Source organism: Bombus vosnesenskii, unplaced genomic scaffold (assembly GCF_011952255.1).
Source record: "Bombus vosnesenskii isolate JDL3184/JDL3185 unplaced genomic scaffold, Bvos_JDL3184-5_v1.1 scf7180000013888, whole genome shotgun sequence".
NCBI lineage: Eukaryota > Metazoa > Arthropoda > Insecta > Hymenoptera > Apidae > Bombus > Bombus vosnesenskii.
This window is the reverse complement of record NW_022883267.1, coordinates 220,673-239,271: the sequence shown is the minus strand read 5'-3', so window position 1 is coordinate 239,271 and position 18,599 is coordinate 220,673. Positions and strand designations below refer to the sequence as shown.

Here is an 18,599-nt window from a genome sequence, read left to right as displayed (position 1 = left end):
GTGGAGCCAGGCGTTATACATTATGCAATTGGAATTTACTTTGATGCAATATTTAACGTCAAATCGATGGTGTGTTTTCTTAAACCTGACAGCTATTAGTGGCACGACAAGCGAATGCTCGTGTTCTCGTTGAATAGAACATCCTTGAGATTAAGTCAACGATATAACGTGACGTATTTTTCAAACTGATCACACCCTTTTAACCAATAATTTATAAGCACGTCGCACGATTTCGAATCTATTCTGGCTGACAGCCAATCATTAGTACCTTACAGGCGTATCATCGGTTTTCGAGACGTTCATAAACGTTTTATCTTCGTTAACGTTGTCCTAAATCATCGCGATCCGTAGATGACAGTCGAACGTACCAAAACAGAGACCGTAGGTATTAATACCGATTGATATTCCTTATTTTGTTGCAAATGAAACATAGATGAAAATTTAGATCTTTGAAAATCGTCGATTACTTTTGAGAAGTTTCAATTTCAGACGAAGAACAGTATTCTTCCATTTTTAACTCCTCCTTATCGTTGTCGATTCTTATATATGGTTCAAAGAATTCTTGGGTTTTTAAATTTCACCTATGACATCTATTTAAACAATATTCAAAGTGTCTACAAATATTAGAAACTAGTTTCGAATCTTTTTCGAATTTTCGGAAGCTTGAAATATTAAGAAAATCGAAGATAAAATGAAATGCAAGAATTCTCAGGAATCTAACGAACCTAATAAGACAATCTTTGACATAAAAAGAATTTGAAGAGTTAAAAATATTTCTAACTTGCTAACTTACTATTCATAACTTCGATAATTTACATCTGAATAATAAAACGCGGAAATCGACGATCTCGAAGTGAAAGAGCAATAAAGGTGGTCGAAGATCCGCGTAATAAATGTTCGTGTAATAGAGGGTGCGTTTCCCCACGAAAAGCAAACAGTTCGTGCTTGATAATATCGTGACCACTTAAACAACCGTTTCCGTGTAATCTCAGGGGATGAAATACGATGAGTTCATTGGCTTCACCGTTAACATAATGTTTGGAGGCTACTATTTGACCGGAGCACCTGTCGTTGCTATAATTTCGTGCACGGATTTAGTCGTCCACGTAAATGCTCCTTTGCTTTGGATATTTCTTGTTCGATGGAAAATTTCCGCTTTCCATGCGTTTCATTTGCCTGTCACTCGCGGTTTTGATTTGGAAACTTAGATCTTTCGTTTGTATTTAGAGGTTGGTCACGCGTAAATTCAAATTATTTCGTCCAGGTGATCAGGCGATCGTACCAATAAATGTGAAAGCAACAGCTCCATTTAGTTTCTGAGTGGCTGTTGAAGAAACGTGATTTACTGAATAGGCTGCACCTGTTTGGCGTATATTTCAGTCACTCGTACACAGCTTTGAGGAACAGCGATGACGCGTCCTTGGCTCTTCCGAGTTCAATGCAGAATTGTTTCAAGTTGACGATTTCTATAGAACGTCTTCTTAGATTCATTTCTCTCATTGTTCGACGAAGATATTCAAATTCTCCTGCGCTTTGTGACCGTCGAATTTTTTTTGTAGTTAAATATACGATTCGTCCGGATATTGCAGCGATCTGAACATACAAATTGAGAAGATTCGAACGACTTCGTGTTCGAAGGAGAGAAATCGTTTCACTTCTTCATCATTCTAGAATTCGTTTGAAACGAACTCCTTCTTCTTTTCATACCGATCTTCTCCAGCTATAATCTCATCGTGTCCTCTTTCCTTCTCTCAGAACTCAATTTCATCGTACAACTATTAATATTTCTTTTCTATAAAAAGTCGAAAGCGTGTATTTTTTCTGTACCTGATATCAGAAATGCAGAAAATCTCGAAATAAAGAGATAATTATTTTCTGAATCGTTTATTCTGAATTCTTCGTCATCTTACGACACAGTCAAAGGGCTGATACTTTACCTCTGGAAGCTGCTGTCCGAGGAGAACCTCGGGATGCTTCTAGCACGGGGATCTGCGTACTTTCGACGGGGTCGAACCGACAATTTGTGCCAGGCAGCGGAATTGTCCAACATTTCGCCGATCTCGCCACCGATTTCCAGATCAGGATCCAACTTGATCTTTCTATAACACGTTCAAACGTGTACACAGTGAGATAGCCCCGTCCATCGTGCTCCCTTTCTTATTTTATTTGCAGCTTCATGCAGACTAAACATCATTTTCCATTAACCGAAGCGAATTAGCGTGTTCGTTAAATGAAAAGCAAGATCTCGTTGCAACGGGCTCAACCTCGTTTAGATCGTCAGGCATTTGCGGTTTCTTTGTTACTTGGTTTGCTCAGCGTATTTATAGCGTGTACAAGCGAAGACAATTCAAGATCGTGTTTCCACCGTTGTGTTCTATTGTCAAAAACAGTTTGATTATTTTAGACTGGAGGGAGGGGGAGGGGGAAGAAAAGCGATGCAACATCACTATGGGCTACATACTTTTACAGACGAATATTTATGCTTTCTGGCGATGTGGATTGTCTGTTATTCATTTTCTCTGAATCTTTAAATACCGTTATGGATCGCAATCAAAGTTCATTTTTAGACTGTCAAAATATCACATTGCGACGTATATAAAAGTTATGGATATGGATATGGAAAATGTAAATTTGCCGAAGCGTACAATGCAAAATCGCAACGACCTGACTATATCGAGCATTATTCTTGTCGTGCGACCCGTCGGGTCCGAAATTTTCCATTTGCCTCGTATCCAAGGCACTCGTCGACGTATTTTATAAACGCGAGAGAAACGCACCGGCGAAAACGCGTTTCGCGTAAAAATATCGCCGCGAAAATAAGCAAAGGGGAGACGTCCACGGAGTGATCTTTCACATTTGACACGTAAATTGAACGTGCCTTAATTTCTCCCTCGTGTCTTCAGCATTCGAATGCGTTTCTATTAATACACACGTGCAACGTTTGATCGTGCATTGTGCCGGAAAATCTTCCATCCAGCGTTTCCAGCTTACAATCAGAACACCATGTGATTTCGCTTCATTCTTTGTCAGGGGATCTCTTTATTTTCTCAACAATTTCCGTCGGCGATATTAGTTTCTTCTTTAAGAATTATAAGCGCGGGAGAAGAATTGTAGTAGCTCTTAGTCAGTTTGGAGTCCGTTTTAACTGTGTATGTTTATTTAGTTTTATGGAAACAACGGTGCACTCTTGCTCGCAAGTAACGATTAAGAATTAGTAGTTGGCAGTTATATTAAAGAAATCCGAAAATATATTGTAACTATCTTTCTTCTAATATTGATTAAATGATTCATCGATACTCGATTGACGAAGAGTTTGTTGAAGTTGTGAGTTGTATTAACAGAAAAGAAGAAAGATACGTATACTATGATATGCGACCACTTCTATACTTCAAATATTCTATCTACCATTCTAACAATTGAAGAAATCCAATGTTTCCTCATCTTCTTTGTATCATCTTACTTCTTCTTCGACTTTAAGTTTATTTCATAACAACTCATACAACTTATACAACCTATGTAGCTATATAATTTTAACATTAAAAATCGTCTTGGAAAATGAACAAATTTTAGATTGAACATTTGAACTAAGAAGAAGGACGGTATTCCATCCAACACATGCAGCTTGTAAGCGTAACAACGTTGCAGTTAATTGCAGCCACTTTGATTCGCAACGCGCCACTGGATCGCTCGCCATTAATTAGAACAAAGTAAACTGAGTTTGGTAGAAGTGACAGATAGCACACGGTATCGGCATCGTTTGAACGCGTTAGACTATATACGACATGCGGCGATGATTATTTTCAGCCCGGGCGCACGTTGCGTACACGGAAATAGACTTTAAACGCGAACGAACGGTCGGACTTCGCGCGAAGTCAACGTTCCGCCAGCGAAACGATCGCGCAGAAATTTGTTTGTCCGTCGATTTTATGAAGCTGGAGGTTTCGCTTACTTGGCCGGGTCGGCGTACTCGAGCGCCTCGACGATGTCGCCGACGTTCACGGAGAATCCATCGGTCTCGCTTTTGTAGTCCTTCACCACGATGTAGTTGTCCGATGATTTCTGTAACAGCGCAATTTCGAAATGAATTTACTAAATGATCGATCTACTAAATGGTCGCGCGTTCTATAGTTTCCTACAGTTCGTTCCATCGTGGTTCGGGTATATGAAATGTTTGGAAGTTTCGAAGAATATCTGTTTTCAAAGAAAGTAAACTTTTGGACGATCTTGTTTGCACAGTGACTCAATTCGAAATATTAATAGGACTTGTGAATTTTGTAGGTTGAAAATAGAAATAATAGTGGTTTCTAAAAAACACCTGTTCTAGAAAGAAATAATGAGTTAAAGTTTGTATATCTGGTCATGAAGTGTGCTGTTTGTCCAGTGACTTGTTTGAAAATAAATACAAAATGAGTGGTGTTTAATGGCAGAAAATAGGACTAAAAGTTTTCATAGTACACCTGTTTTCGAAGAACGATAGGGGGACAAATTTATCAAAATCTCGTCTTATGGTCCTCTGTTTAAAAATTCTAAAATTCTATTTCTCATTACATTACCCGCTCAAAGCAATTGTCCTGAAAGTTGCTTAATCTCCTCAGACTCGGCGTATTTTCTCTGCTCCCAGAATATCCGAATGACTTATCAGACCTCGACAGTACAATGCCATTACAGTCCTGTCTCTGATAAGTTCCAGTACCGGATCCATCGAGGCTACTAGCCATCGAGATAGTCCCGTACGTGGACAACATTTCAACATCCATGTCCTCTTCCTTCGCAACGGGACAACAGTACATGGAAAATCGATGCGCGGTTGGACGAGTGAGTTGGAGCGCGGAAAAAACGTGGAGTGGTTCAAAATAATGAATTCCATCCTCGTCGAGAACCGTGTAAGCCACTTCTCCAGTTAAAACAGATCTAGAAGCTTCTCTGGGTACCACAGCTTGTATACCTTGTTTTAGAATCATAAAAATCGACGATGGCTTATGGTTTCTTCTTAAAAGGAATTCTTCCATGGCTAAACTATTGTCAGACTGAAGCAGAATCGAAGGTACGTCGGCTGACGACTGCAGAGGACCTTCTTCGGGTACGATCATCAAAGCTGCGCTCTCTCTGACGAGAGTTCTCAATCGTGGGTCAGTTCTGGCCAATTCTGGATCGCTACACAACTGAGTTAAGGCGTTCATAAACGGTGGCCTCTCTTCAGCTAATTTCCTCATCACTGTCAGTCGTTTTAAAACATCCAGCGTCACTCTGTCACTGGCTAGGGCTCGCGTTGATTTTTCGTCGCTGATCACTGCCAATAAGCTACTGGCGATATTAGACATACCTAGAGCTCTGGCCAATCCTACAGCCTGCAGAAGCATCTCTCGAACGTTTTCTCCCTCGTCGTTTAATAATTCTTGAACGTGAATTTCACTAGATTCTCTGACCGCTTGAACGATGGCCTTGTGAACAGTTTCAGCCGCTTCTTTCTCCGTGACAATTGTGGAAACTTCTTCAGATACTTTTCGAAGTACCCGAGAGACCAATTCCGGGTCGTTTTTAGAAACTGTTCTGAAAGCTGGGCCGACTAGATCTGTACCGTGTTCTTCCTCGAGAACCATAGATAACCTGTCCAGTACCACGTCTTCTTTCAGAGACTGGCTGCCTACAGTGGATTTCAAAATGTCCACTTTATTGTTTTTACTTTCTAATAACTCTAACAGAGCAGACTGACACAAGTTACTTCGATTTTGAGGAACTAGAAGTATCTGCAGGATTTCTTCCACAGATTCCTCGATACTAATATTCCTTTGACGTAAAAGGACGTTAAAAGCTTCGCTGATGGAAGAATAAACGAAATCTTGTTTAGAATCGTTACCATTTTCCATAGACTGACTGGTGATCGCCAGGACAGCGCTTGTCATTGCTATTTTCACCGCGTCTTTCAACCAGTAGCCACCTTCGTCATTTTCTCGTCCTTCTCCGTTTTCATTATCATTCCTATTACCATTTATAACGGGAGGCTTCGTACCATTCATCAACTTCGATTCGATGTGATTCTCCTCCAGTTGTTGTTCCTGTTGAATCGCAATATTTTTAGCTAGTTGAGCCACAGTGGATACTATCTGTGCCATTTTCACTGCGGTGGTACCATGTAAACCGAGCTTCTCCGCCATTACGAGAGCTTGTTCCAAAGCTACCGCCTTTGGATCTACATCAACATCCACAGCTGGCAAATCTGTGGCTACTTTCCTTCCCACGGACAAACCAGCTTCTGATAATTGTCGAAGCATCCTTGCATCTATGCTAGTTTCTCCCTGATGCTGAACGTGAGCATTGTAATGCAAATTTTGAGGCCTGAGTAATCTTAGTTCTTCAGGAGTGACCTCGAATCCTTGAACAGAGAATTCTACCTCACCTTCAGGCGTGTCAGTCAAATCTGGAGCTACGAAACGAGGACCTTCTTCAGTTTGAACTATCTGTCCTGGTACAAACGTCACACCCAGTTCTCCAGACTCTACTACGCGACCTGGAACGAATCTTGGTCCCTCGGGTGTATCTACCACTTGTCCAGGTACGAATCTAGAACCTTCATCGTCAGTGGAAATCACCTGACCAGGAATAAAAGTGGGGCCAGCTTTGGTTTCGACGATTTGACCTGGTACGAAACGTGGCCCATCCCCAGTCTCCACGGTCTGGCCAGGAACGAATTTTGCACCCGTTCTAGTCTCCACCATTTGGCCAGGAACAAACTTAGGACCGGTACTAGTGTCGATTACTTGACCTGGAACGAATTGCTCACCTTTTTCTGTCATTACTATCTGACCGGGTAGGAAACCATCTTCCGTCATCACACCAGGCACGAACCGAGGTCCGTCTTTCCCCCCCTTCACTAACTGACCAGGAACTATTCTTTTCCCTTCGGGTAAGTTTCTTTCGCCCTCTGGATAGAATTCTACTCCTCTGTCGGTTTGCACCATGTGTCCAAAGATTTCGCTCTGTTGGATAGAAACGTTGGTTGTTTTCGGATCAACAGGCATGCCAACAGGTCCAGCATCGTAGAACACAACCTCGTCAAACGTACTAGCTGCAGCAAACTCGATTCCGTTATCTGTTATCCTAGTTTTTCCTGGTAGAAACTTTTCACCTACTGGCGTCCTCACTACTTGACCTTCCACGAATTTCTGTCCTTTCGGAGTATCCAAAGTCATACCGGGAACGAAAGTCGAACCTACTTCAGTATCTTTGACTACACCAGGCATGAAGTAACTTTCTCCAGAATTAGAAGTCACGTATTGTCCCGGTACAAATTGTGGTCCTTGACAGGTTGAGATCGTCTGACCTGGAACGAACTTCGTTTCTCCAGTCAGAGTTTCGATAGACTGTCCTGGAATGAATTCCCAGGACTCATCGATCTGTACGCTCTGTCCTGGGACAAATATCTGTTCTCCATGATTGTCAGTGATTGTTTGACCAGGCATAAATCGAGGTCCATCAGGAGTAAGAATGGTTTGACCAGGAACGAAGGTTCCATCTTTCGACACTTGACCAGCGACAAATTTTGGACCATCGTCTGTTAGAACAGTCTGACCCTGAACGAATCTGGCTCCTTCGTTGGTGTGGAAGGTTTGACCCTGAAGGAATCGATGACCCTGTTCCGTGGCCAGTGTCTGTCCAGCTATAAATACGGGCGTTTCTTTGTTATCTTGCTCTTTCAAGTTGAGAATCTGTCCAGGGACGAGAAGAGGGCCGTCAGGAGTGTTCACGGTTAGACCAGGAACGAACGCAGGACCCTGAGGTGTTTGCAGCGTCTGGCCAGGTACAAAAATAGGTCCGTTCGGCGTCTGCACTGTCTGCCCGGTGATAAATCTCTGCGCGGATTTGATGTCTAATTTCAGACCTTTCACGTTGTGCTGAGTCGTCTCCTTTCCTTTGCCCAGGTTTTGCACCAATTGCGGAATTTCTTCCACTCTCGGTAGCTGCTCTATCGCCTCGTCACCAGCCTGTAGAAGCTTCACGTTTACGTTAGACACCTCTTTCAAGTCACTGACTGGAATATTCCGTATGGCCGACTGCAGAGCCGCGTCGGGTTCTATTTTCAGCGACGTCAATGGCTTCACGATTGATATCGCCTCGAATCCTCCTGTGCTCTCTGAGATAGGGCTAGTGCACGAAGACGTAGCACTTTGTTCAACGATTTGTGGCTTTACTTTGATAGGAGTGGGCAATTTGTCCACGATTGGTTGCATGGATGCTTCATTAGTATCCTGGAACGAGTTCCAATCCAAAGTTTCTGGTAGAGATTTCTCTGCACCCTTCAGAGTACTTGTTACCGAGATAAAATTACACGCTCTGCTTCTAGCCTGCTTCAAATTCACGTTTTTCCATGTTTCTTCCGTCGTTTCCTCCTTGAAGCTACGAAGCTTCAGTTGCTTCGTCTGCCTTAATTCTTCCTCTTCAGCGGCCTTTTCCTTCTCTTCGAAAATTTTTTTGGCATAACTTAAACCAGCTTGTCGTTTCCTCTTTCGTTTCTTAGCCTCGGCCTCCAGTCTCTCTCTTTCCTTTACCACTTCCTGGCTCGGTCCAAGCCCATCGTAAAGATTCTCAAAATCTTCTAAATTCTTGAAATCCACCGAAACATTCTTTCCTTGTTTCAGCCTGAACAAAACTGTGTCGCAGTCTCTGGATAACATCACGTCCTTTACATCGCCATCTCTGACTGCAGCCTCCAGTCTGGATGGAAATACCAGGCTGCATCTTCTTTCTCCCACCGTGTATACGAATTTTGCCTGTTCCTCTTCGACAGGAGGATGTTTCGTGTTTAACAAGTCTCTTAGAACTCTCTGTTGTTCTCCTTCTCCCTCCAAGATTGGGAACACGTAGCGATAGTCCTTGAGGATCACGTGTTTCTTCTTCTCGCCCAGGACGAAGCCAGCTGTGTAATGGTGCGGTCCTAGACCGGAAGCGTTTGTTATCTTGCATTTCGATTTGTCGTGGGCGTGGACACCCAATAAAACTGGAATGTAATGATGAGTAGGCAAACCATAGGATTTGCCAGTGATCCGGCAGAAACGTTTTGCATCAGCTGGACTGATTGGTGGTAAAAGAGGGAAGTAATTTGGCTTAGGGAGGCCCCTGCTTCTACCTGTTATCCTGCAAAAGGACATTGTTCGTCTCCACTCGTGGAGCTTCTTAAAGATTCATTTAATCGATTTTCTTTATTATTCTTCGTTAACTTCGATTTTGTTTACTACTTTTTTAATTGTCTTGTACCTTGTTTCCCTTTCAGATATTCGACGATATTTTCATAGTTCGAGTTCAATGTTGTACAGAATTAACAGATTATATATAGTTTAGTATACAAAGATGCTTGCTTATTCGAAAATGTTAGGAAGTCTTTGTTATCTACGCCAATTGCTAGAATCTTGGCATTCCATCCACGAGAACCACGGATTCTAGCGTTTGATCATTCAATCGCGACTTCCCCTTGGCGTTCTCCTTGCTCACGTCGGTTAGCGAGTCCAATGTCGACGCGTGAATCAACAGTTCACATTGTCCCCTCCTCGCCATAATTCGTTCACACGGCGACCAACGAAATCTCTCGTGACTCCGGTCGAGTACCACGCGACTGGCAAACTTCATGAATACTGGCGGGTCTTCGCCGCAAATATCCTTTATCTTTCACGCACCTCGAATAACTAAATCCAAAATCCCCACTGTGTCAAGATATCTTTGAAAAGGTCGCGGTTTCCTTGCCAATGAACTATGACGAAAATATTCTATTTTTCTCTGGTTTCAATTACAGAGATCCTCTAGGAGCTTCTTAAAATAAAGAGCCTCTGCTTACTTGCAAAGGTCGTTTATGCGAATTCTACGTTCAATTTCCTCTCGGGGATGATTCATACCACTCATCTAGCAAACTACGGCCCGATCCAAAACGATTCATTTGATTTATCTAGCAAATACGATATCCGTTGATCGATTAGAACAAAGGTGATTCTTGGAGCTAGTAAAACAAATCTCGTAAGCTGCTTGGTTCTTAAGCCGACGCGTCAATGTGCATGGGCTTATTTTTACCGTAATTTCTTTTCTCGAGGTTTCCACGTCGTTTTCATCGTGTGCTCGTTAAAAAGTATTTCGTCGAACCCGAAGCCGGTGGCTCGTGCCTCGTCGACGAGGCACGGTTTATTTTTACGTACGGGATGCCTACGAGGATTCCGTGGGAGCTGTTCGTTCGTTCGTTTCGTCCCCTGGTAGCTGGCCAATTCGGTGATTTCCTCGTCGTAGAAAAGAGCCACTTTTTTTCGTGGCGTTGCTCTCCCTCGAGGCTCACCAAAGTGACCCCTTCGTGCAATAGTTCACCTTGTTCGTGCGCAAATTTTTGGCTGTCTAGCAGCTTCTAGACGCCTAGATTGTCAGTGAGGCTTCGACCACTGATAAAACGTAGCTTGACATACTTGCCTACCGGATTGTCAAACGTCTTCGTGTCTCATTCGCGTTATTTTTCGGTTGTTTTATGATTTTATCGCGAAATTGTTTTAGTTTTAGACTTATCTCGCGATGAAATTTCTTGCATGATTCAGTTACGAGTTGTTTTGCGATTTTATCGTGGAATTGTATTATAGTTGGGCTTACTTTAAATTTCTTCTTTCGCCTTTCTTAATAAGCTTGGTTATTAGCTGTTTCGCGATTTTCTCGTCAGATTATATCATATTTAGGCTTATTTTGTGTTTTGATACGTTATTTATAAATTACTTTATAACTTTATCATGGAATCAAAGAATATTCGTCGACTGTATTATAACTTTGAGCTTATTTTCGATTTTAACGCATGTGATTAGCAGAATTTCATTAGTGCTTCGTTGTGGTCGAGCAGGTAACTTGTATCGATATTAATGAACGCGTTAATCGTTGCGCCACACTGTTTCCTCACGCTCAAAGGTGGTCGCTAAACGTTGAGCTGTACTCGGTTCCTATTCATTTACGATAACTACGGGTGGCAAGTCCTATTTATCTTCCCCTGGCGCGATTCGGCGCGGCAAACTATTTCCACCTCGTCACTTTCACCAACCGATCTTCACCAACCACCAACCCATCTATTTTCACGCCGGTGCACTGCACTCGTCCTCTCGGTATCGGTTGTCAGACATTCGCGTCGACGACGATCAACTGCTGTTATCCGACGGCCGTATGCACTTTCGCTTCTCTAACAAGTCAACGAGCAAAGGACAAAGAAATACGCGAAAAGTATTTTAAATGTACGTCAATTTCAAGTTCTTCTGATTATTATCGATTTTCTTGAGATCAACGATCCTGGGCCCACAAATCTCTTCGTCGTCAACGTCCAACGACGATAATCACAGAGAAATCTTGTTGCAAACTAGCCACGAGATTCAATGAGAACGCTTCGATAGATCAATTACAATGTAATTCTTCTATGGATCATTCTTTCGTCGCCAACGGTAATCGTAAATAACGATGATGTCATTCGATTTTCCAGAGAATCGAAAGGTTCCGCGTTTCCCCTAAGCTCCATACACTCGTTTATTTTTCTCGTTCACTAAATAATTGCCTTCAACCCCCCTGATTCCTGTCCCAACGATCACTGTCTCTCTGAATCAGACTCGCGTGTCATGTCGAGCAGAGTTCCCGTGCTGTTCCTTACGAAAAGCGTTTTGCGATACGCGGCGAACGCCAGACTAGCCGATGTACGAAGTGGCTAAGAGCCGTTTGCGCGACGAGTCTCTCGGCTCCCCACGACCAGAAATAGCTACCCTTCTTACACTTCTCCAATACATCTTTAGAACGGAGTACACGGATCCGCAGCTGTGCGTGTCGCGCGTTCGAAGGATGTACACACGCGTGAAAAGCTGCGTGTTCCGCGGACACCACGACACCGTGTCTTTTCCCGCGTCACCGAGGGAATTCCCCGCGGAGGAACTCCGTTCTCAGAGTTCTAATTTGGCGGCATTTTGGGCTATAGGTGAAGGTAGTCCTTAGGGTGAAACGCAAAGGTTTCGGGTGGAAGTTGAAAGCTTCAGGTGAGAGAAATGCGATGAGTAATATTAGATCGTTGCATAACGTATCGACAAATATAAATCGTTTGATGTAACTTTTTAAAATTTCGTCTCAGAGTAAAAATGATCGGAATGGATGCTGTTTTCGATTGTGTTAGGTCGTTGGGTAACGAATATCTTTTGGGGATAAACGGTGTATCTCTGAGCATAATTCGTTTGACGTGTATAGTTTGATTGCATTTTTGATCAAAGTAAGAATCATCCGTACCAACTTGTTACGTAATGAATATTTTCCTGAAATAATTGGTGCCAATAAGCACAACTTGCTTCAAGATGAAAATAAAGACTACCTATGAATATCTATTTCGTTTTATGTAATTGCATAAAGTTCATTGATTTCAGTTTTATGAAAATCCAATACTCTTTACAGGCCAATTACATCAAATTCGTATTCACGATGGAATATGGTCTGAAAATTGCATTTGAATGGATTAAACTGTGATTTAGTGTTTTGGTCGCGCTATATGCGATTCATAGATGCAAATGGGTTGGAGCGAAAGCCTGATAGGATCGTATGAAAATACCAACGAAAATACTGTTCGATATAGGACAATGAAATCACCGATGGAACCTTCTAATCCTCGTGCGCTTTCTTATTGGAAAAATAGAAAGTTGTTGCAGTTGGTCGTTGGTAACTGTACTGGACGGCTGCAAGGTTTATTTAACAAACAAGCAGCGAAAAGGGCAATGTTGATGTCGACTATTTCAAGCGATCCGATTGTTGCCACAAACGCCTACCTCAGGCCCAATTTCTTTCTTTAGGACCGTTGCGTCATTATTTGATATAAATCGTGCCGCATTTCGAGCTGTACGCATGAGAAACTATTCTCGCGACCTACTTACGGTCACGATATGAAATATCGTTCGTCCGATTCGATCCTCTAAAATTATCGACCCACTGAATTGTTCCGCGAAAACCGTAGGGTAAAAGACGAAAACGATCATAAATGAACAATCTTTGCTATTTATAGTACATCGACGTAAACCATAAATTGGCGATAATGCTTCCCACTGCTTTTAGTTTTCATAGTTATTTTGTTCCTGTTCTTCAGGATCTGTTCCCTTAAAACCTGTTATTATAAATTCGTGCAACAGCGTATCTTTTGATGTGAATTAGAGTGTAGAAAATGTACAGTTACAATTGTTACAATTCATATAATCGACAGTAGTAACAATTGACAAAGGTAACGGATACACATAACAATATATGCCTTAAACATGGTCAAAAATGTTTAATAAAAAGGTTACCTATACTCGTATGGTCGCAATTGTTAATTTCCTCTTGTTCATTGACCATTGTAATTAATTCAACGAATAGGAATTTATTTATTCCGGCGTACATCGAGCGATGCAAGTGATCTACTGCGTAATAAATCTGCCGCGCACAAGTGTCAAAAACCTAATTTACAAAAGATGGATAAGGCACCTGTTACCATTTTTCAGTGATTATCGGCCGAATTTTCGCTTTCAAGATGCCAGTAAATTTCGATACGCGCGATGTACTACGGCAGAAGGTGTCAAAGAATCTAAACATCATTTGCGTCTTGCAAAGTATCGAAGTGGAATTGACACATTGCCATGCGTCTTCGACGTTTGATATCGCGCGTGCGATTTCGGTAAATTTATGATAACAGTGCGAAGAAAAAGGGAATATGCGTGGATAGAATGATACAATTGATGATATGTGCACGTTCAAAACCAAAAACTGTGGAATGTGGAACGAAAATAAAGAGCAACAATATAGTCACACCGAACAGAAATTACTCTGTTCTGGTTATTAATTTCCTGATGACTGTCTTAGCGTTGGCAACTACGACTGCATCAAGAATAATGATATTTACGTGGAAAAATGAGCATAAGATGTTTCTCTCAGACTATAACATTGAAACGAACGAAATGTCTAAGGTCTTTGCGAAATGGCGTCTGAAGCACAGCTACGTTTAGAGCTTTGCATTTATGATGGAAAATCAAAAATTGCTCTAATCGCTTTTACCCGATAATATTATTATATTATTAGATTATATATGCTATCGCACCAAAGCCATAATTCTTTATAAAAGAGGAGGGGGAGGGGGAAATATCAATTTCCCTCATTTGCCAGACGTTTCATAACTTTATAGAAGCAAACAATCGCTCAGAACCGTTTTGTTCGGAACGATTTACGATAAAGCTTGAACTTGCAGCCAGACAATAATTGGATGTTCCAAGGTTCGCGTTGATTTACGAGAAATCGCCCGTGCGTTGAATTTTGGCCGATTCGACGGCGATAACTTCTACAGAGATGACAAGAAATCTTAACTTGAAGCACACTGTAAAAACCAAACAAATTAATTTTCTATTTCAGTGAGTCATCGGATACATTTACGTGAATAATATAAATTGCGCGTGCCATTTGTTTCAACGTTGAGAACCTCGAAAACTCGTTTCTATCGGCAATGATTTAATATGAAGATGTACGATTTTTAAGTTGCCAGACGTACGTTTGACAACCAGTTATCGTTTACTGAAAACTGTTAAACCTGCACGTGAAGCAGCGGCGTCACAGTTTCTATTGGCACATTGATGTGATTTTGATCGTCTGCCAAACTCTTCACTGCATGAGACTCAACGTGTCAACGCCACCGTGCGTGATTCATTGGATCCGCATTCGATAAAGAAACTATTTATGACACCTATTACGTTCTTCTTTCATAAATTGAATTTGTATGACGATCGAGCAGGAAGAATATTTTAAGCGATCGTGTAAATCGTTCAACAGCTCGTGGAAGGGTAACAACATGATCGATTGAATGGTTTAAACATCAAACCGATTAAAGGCGCAAATGCTAGAATTATTTAACGTTAAGCGAAATTACAATTTAATTTAAATCACCTTGGAGACGATTCTATTTCGATGATCTTATCCGAGCTAGATGGTTGCATATAACGCCATCCACGTGAATTTTGTACACAGAACCGATCTAACGGGTGATTTATGATTAAAGGAAAGCCAAATCTAAAGATAACTCGGCTATGGATCATTAGGTCCCTTGGATATATGTCAATTGACTCGACTTTGTTTGTCCCAACGACTGTGATGTTCGTCCGGTGAACTTCATACTTTAGAGCTTTGAAATTAGGGATGAAGCTGACGAGCGTTGCTCCTGTATTTCCAGAATCAAGCTATTTTTTAAATTCCTTTGGATAATTTATGTTGCAGATGGCCTGAAAATATTGAATACAGCGAAATACAATCTTCTGTAGATCACAAGACAGTTTGGAATTGCGAAATTCATAACTCCAGAATTCAAAGTATTTAGATATCAAGAAAATATGTTACTGTAGAAGTATGAAATTAAATTAATACGCTTCATCCGGATAAGTGGCAACGAACGAACGAATGGATGAATGAATAACAAGAGAAATCTTTGGATTGTTTGCTTTGCATAGCGTATGCAACGACCAGGTTTGCATTTCACCAGTTGCGAGAAGTACCAGAAGATATGTAAGACTTTCTCTGTTTGTTATAATGTTTGGTATAAAAAACCCATGCGAGTGGATCAACAAAATCAGTAACAGTATCTTTGCTGCATGTTCCAGAGAATTGACAGAGTTCCAAGAATAATAATTATCGAAGAGCTATTAAATTACTAAGCCAGTTTCTAATTTAGAAGTTTCACTATTTGATATTTCTCTATATCTTCACATATTTTCAAGTGCAAAGTTCAGTTCATCTTAAAATACTAACATAATACAACGAGAAAAGAAGCATACATGCAAGTCCGAGAACCAAATAGTTGAACGTAAAATCATAATTGAAAACGTAAATCTACGTTTTGGGAGTTGCTCCCAATATATTGCTTCCAATATGTGTACCAAAGAATGCCAGATATTTTGTAATTAATTAAGGCCTAATTAAGGATGGAAACGAGACGTTTCGGAATCGAGTGGCATGCGCGCCGTTGGCCAGGACCGGCACGTTAACAGATTGGCTTTCCAGGAAGCGTGAAACACCGACAGAATGCGTTTCGTATAAATCATGTCGGGGACTCGGTAGAAAAAAAGAATCTGCTTGGCTGAATTAAGGGGTGAGACAGAAGCTGAAGAGAAAAGGAAGCGGTGCGGGGGGAGAGGGAGATGATCGCCGAGAAGAATGAGAGACGTGTTCGTGCATTGCGGGAGTAGTTGGAATGGCGGTGAGTTCTTGGTTGTCTTCAGTCTTTGGCATCGAACCAGATATTCTATCTACCTTCGTGCGGTGCGCCTTGGTTTTAGTTTAATTTAGATGGCGGTATCGTGACGTAACGTATTTAGCGTGGAGGCATATACGTCTTGTTAGTTGCCATTTAGCCAATTACTCAAAAACGTTTGATGTTTCGCCCTTTATTCGCGTTGTTTCCTTCAAGAATGCGCAGTTAATGAGCATGTAAAACCGCAATGCCAGTTTGCGCGCTATACGTCACTTTGATAGGAGGAAGAAGCTTCCGATAATAAGGGCGAAATAGCCGTTGCCTTCGTGAGATTATTGTCATTGATATTATTCTCTAGGGGTAATGTTTCTATTACTCGTGAGAACTAAATGTTTTACGAGGTAACGTTTGGAATTGATGAAAGCGTAACTCACCCTGCCTGACGACTCGATCGTGATTCCCTCTCGTCTGATGACTCGAGTTATCTCCGCTGAAATTTCTGGACACAGATTTAACAACGGTGTTATTAAAACTCTACTGTTTGTCTTGCATTTAAAATTTTAATGTTTCAATTTGTTTGGATGTGAATCTTTTATCGTACGAATCGTTGTGTAACTTACCTTGTTTCGATTTGGACGTAATTGAAGTGTTGGAAGCCATTGCGGTGAATTCCACATTACATTATCATTCTAAAAATTAATAAGAAAAAGAACTTTAAGTTACGTTATAATATTTAATTTATGTTCTAAATTCTGAATCTCCGTTTATGATGGTAGTGCTGCCATCTCAATCTAAACGGTGATTCAAATATCGGATTTCAGTAAAGACGTAAACTCTTTCTCGACCAGTAGGTAACTTATCGACTTTGTTAAATCATTTTCTGATTACATATTTTCTCTTTCTATTAACAATATAATCTTTAGAAAGTAATGTAGAGTGATCAATTATACAAATTCATAACCCCACATTCATCACTTATACTCTATTCAGTGTCATAAGAAAACGAATCACTTTCACGAAACTCAATCTAAATTTACCTTAATCTCTTCATATTTTACTTCGAATCCATTATCAAACGCATACAAAAACGTAATGACTATCACACTTTTTCTCACAATATTTTTTCAGCTCTTCTATGCAATTTAAACACGCAGGAATACAAAGGAATTTATATCACGCACTACGCCTGCGCACTGAGTCATGCGCAGTTCTCTTTAGCGCGCAATTTTGATTTCACCAATATATTTTTCTTTACTTTACTACTTTAAAAAATCACATATTTAAACGGAGAACGTTGTCATCAAATCCCAAACATCTGTTTAATAAATGTAGCAAGGCTGTACAACTGTACAATAATGTTATAAATATTACTATACGCAATATAGATGTTGTTTCCGCGTATTTGCGCGGTAAATTTAAATATTTCATGAAAAGTGTGGCGGTCACTAGGAAGTTTCGATCGATTTCATGGGGGATAAATCGAACGTTGTACGTAGATGGTTAAAGTGGCGTCGGTGGATCAACCTTTAGTTTAAGCGAAATCTATTTCCGACACGCGGCACCCGTATTCGTTCGTCTGATTGGCTGGCCACCTAGCACCGCACGATGTTGGCCGCATTTTCTTGTATTTCGCCTCTAATCGGGTCACTTCCGCCATTGATTTCGACGTCGAAATCCACGCGCCAGACACGAAGCTTTACGTTGGTTCATACAACGCGATGGAGGAAGTATTATCGGACCAGCTTGATAAACAGTCTGAATTGACTGCTTTAACGCCGTTCAGCGAGAATATACTCGTACGATACCTTTCATAAACCTAACTGAATTGAAAATGTAAATTATACGCAATATTGTAACGAAAATTTAATTAAACTAAATAAAAAATAACTTTAAAAATCATATTTTTGTCACATTTCAGAATGAGGTTAATAAAATATAGTGATTTCAAAAAATAATATTTTTATATTCTGTTAACTATTACTCCTTAATTCTTTGATGATCATTTAGTCCCAATTTTGTTAAAGACAACGAGGAAGAAGTAAACATTACGCCCTCGATAAGGATTCATCTCCTTTGATGCCATCAAATGAAAATAAACTTGTTCTGCTAATCCAATTCAATCACCAACAGCCGATACTACCGTGTAGACTCGATCGAATTCTTTTTTTAGACGTTGAAATGGTGCAGAAGCTGAAAAGCCACGAATACTGTACAATTTACATCCATGTGTATTCGGAATAAAGCTTCAAGTATTGAGCCTTAAATTCTACGATAAAAATTTGTCGAAGAACGATAAAGGTACAGTAAACATCAATGTTAATTAAGTATCATATCGTGAAAATGACTTGCGTTATTGAACGATTTACATTATTGC

General features: G+C 40.8%; 1 protein-coding gene across 8 annotated transcripts in view; it reads right to left on the bottom strand.

The window, feature by feature from the left end:
- The window catches only part of LOC117239206 (obscurin), a 45,796-nt gene that overhangs the window by 25,495 nt on the left and 1,702 nt on the right, over positions 1 to 18,599 (bottom strand). For 4 of the 8 annotated variants that reach the window (XM_033504629.1, XM_033504631.1, XM_033504630.1 and 1 more), the window contains exons 1-3: positions 4,554 to 10,477; positions 3,950 to 4,059; positions 1,938 to 2,099 (exon numbers count right to left, since the gene is read on the bottom strand). In XM_033504629.1, coding sequence (XP_033360520.1) covers positions 1,938 to 2,099; positions 3,950 to 4,059; positions 4,554 to 9,146 — 4,865 coding nt within the window. In that variant the 5' untranslated portion in view covers positions 9,147 to 10,477. Of the gene's footprint in view, positions 1 to 1,937; positions 2,100 to 3,949; positions 4,060 to 4,553; positions 10,478 to 16,659; positions 16,725 to 16,845; positions 16,915 to 18,599 lie in introns of those variants that run through there. The other 4 variants (XM_033504635.1, XM_033504634.1, XM_033504633.1 and 1 more) reach the window with 4 other exon arrangements.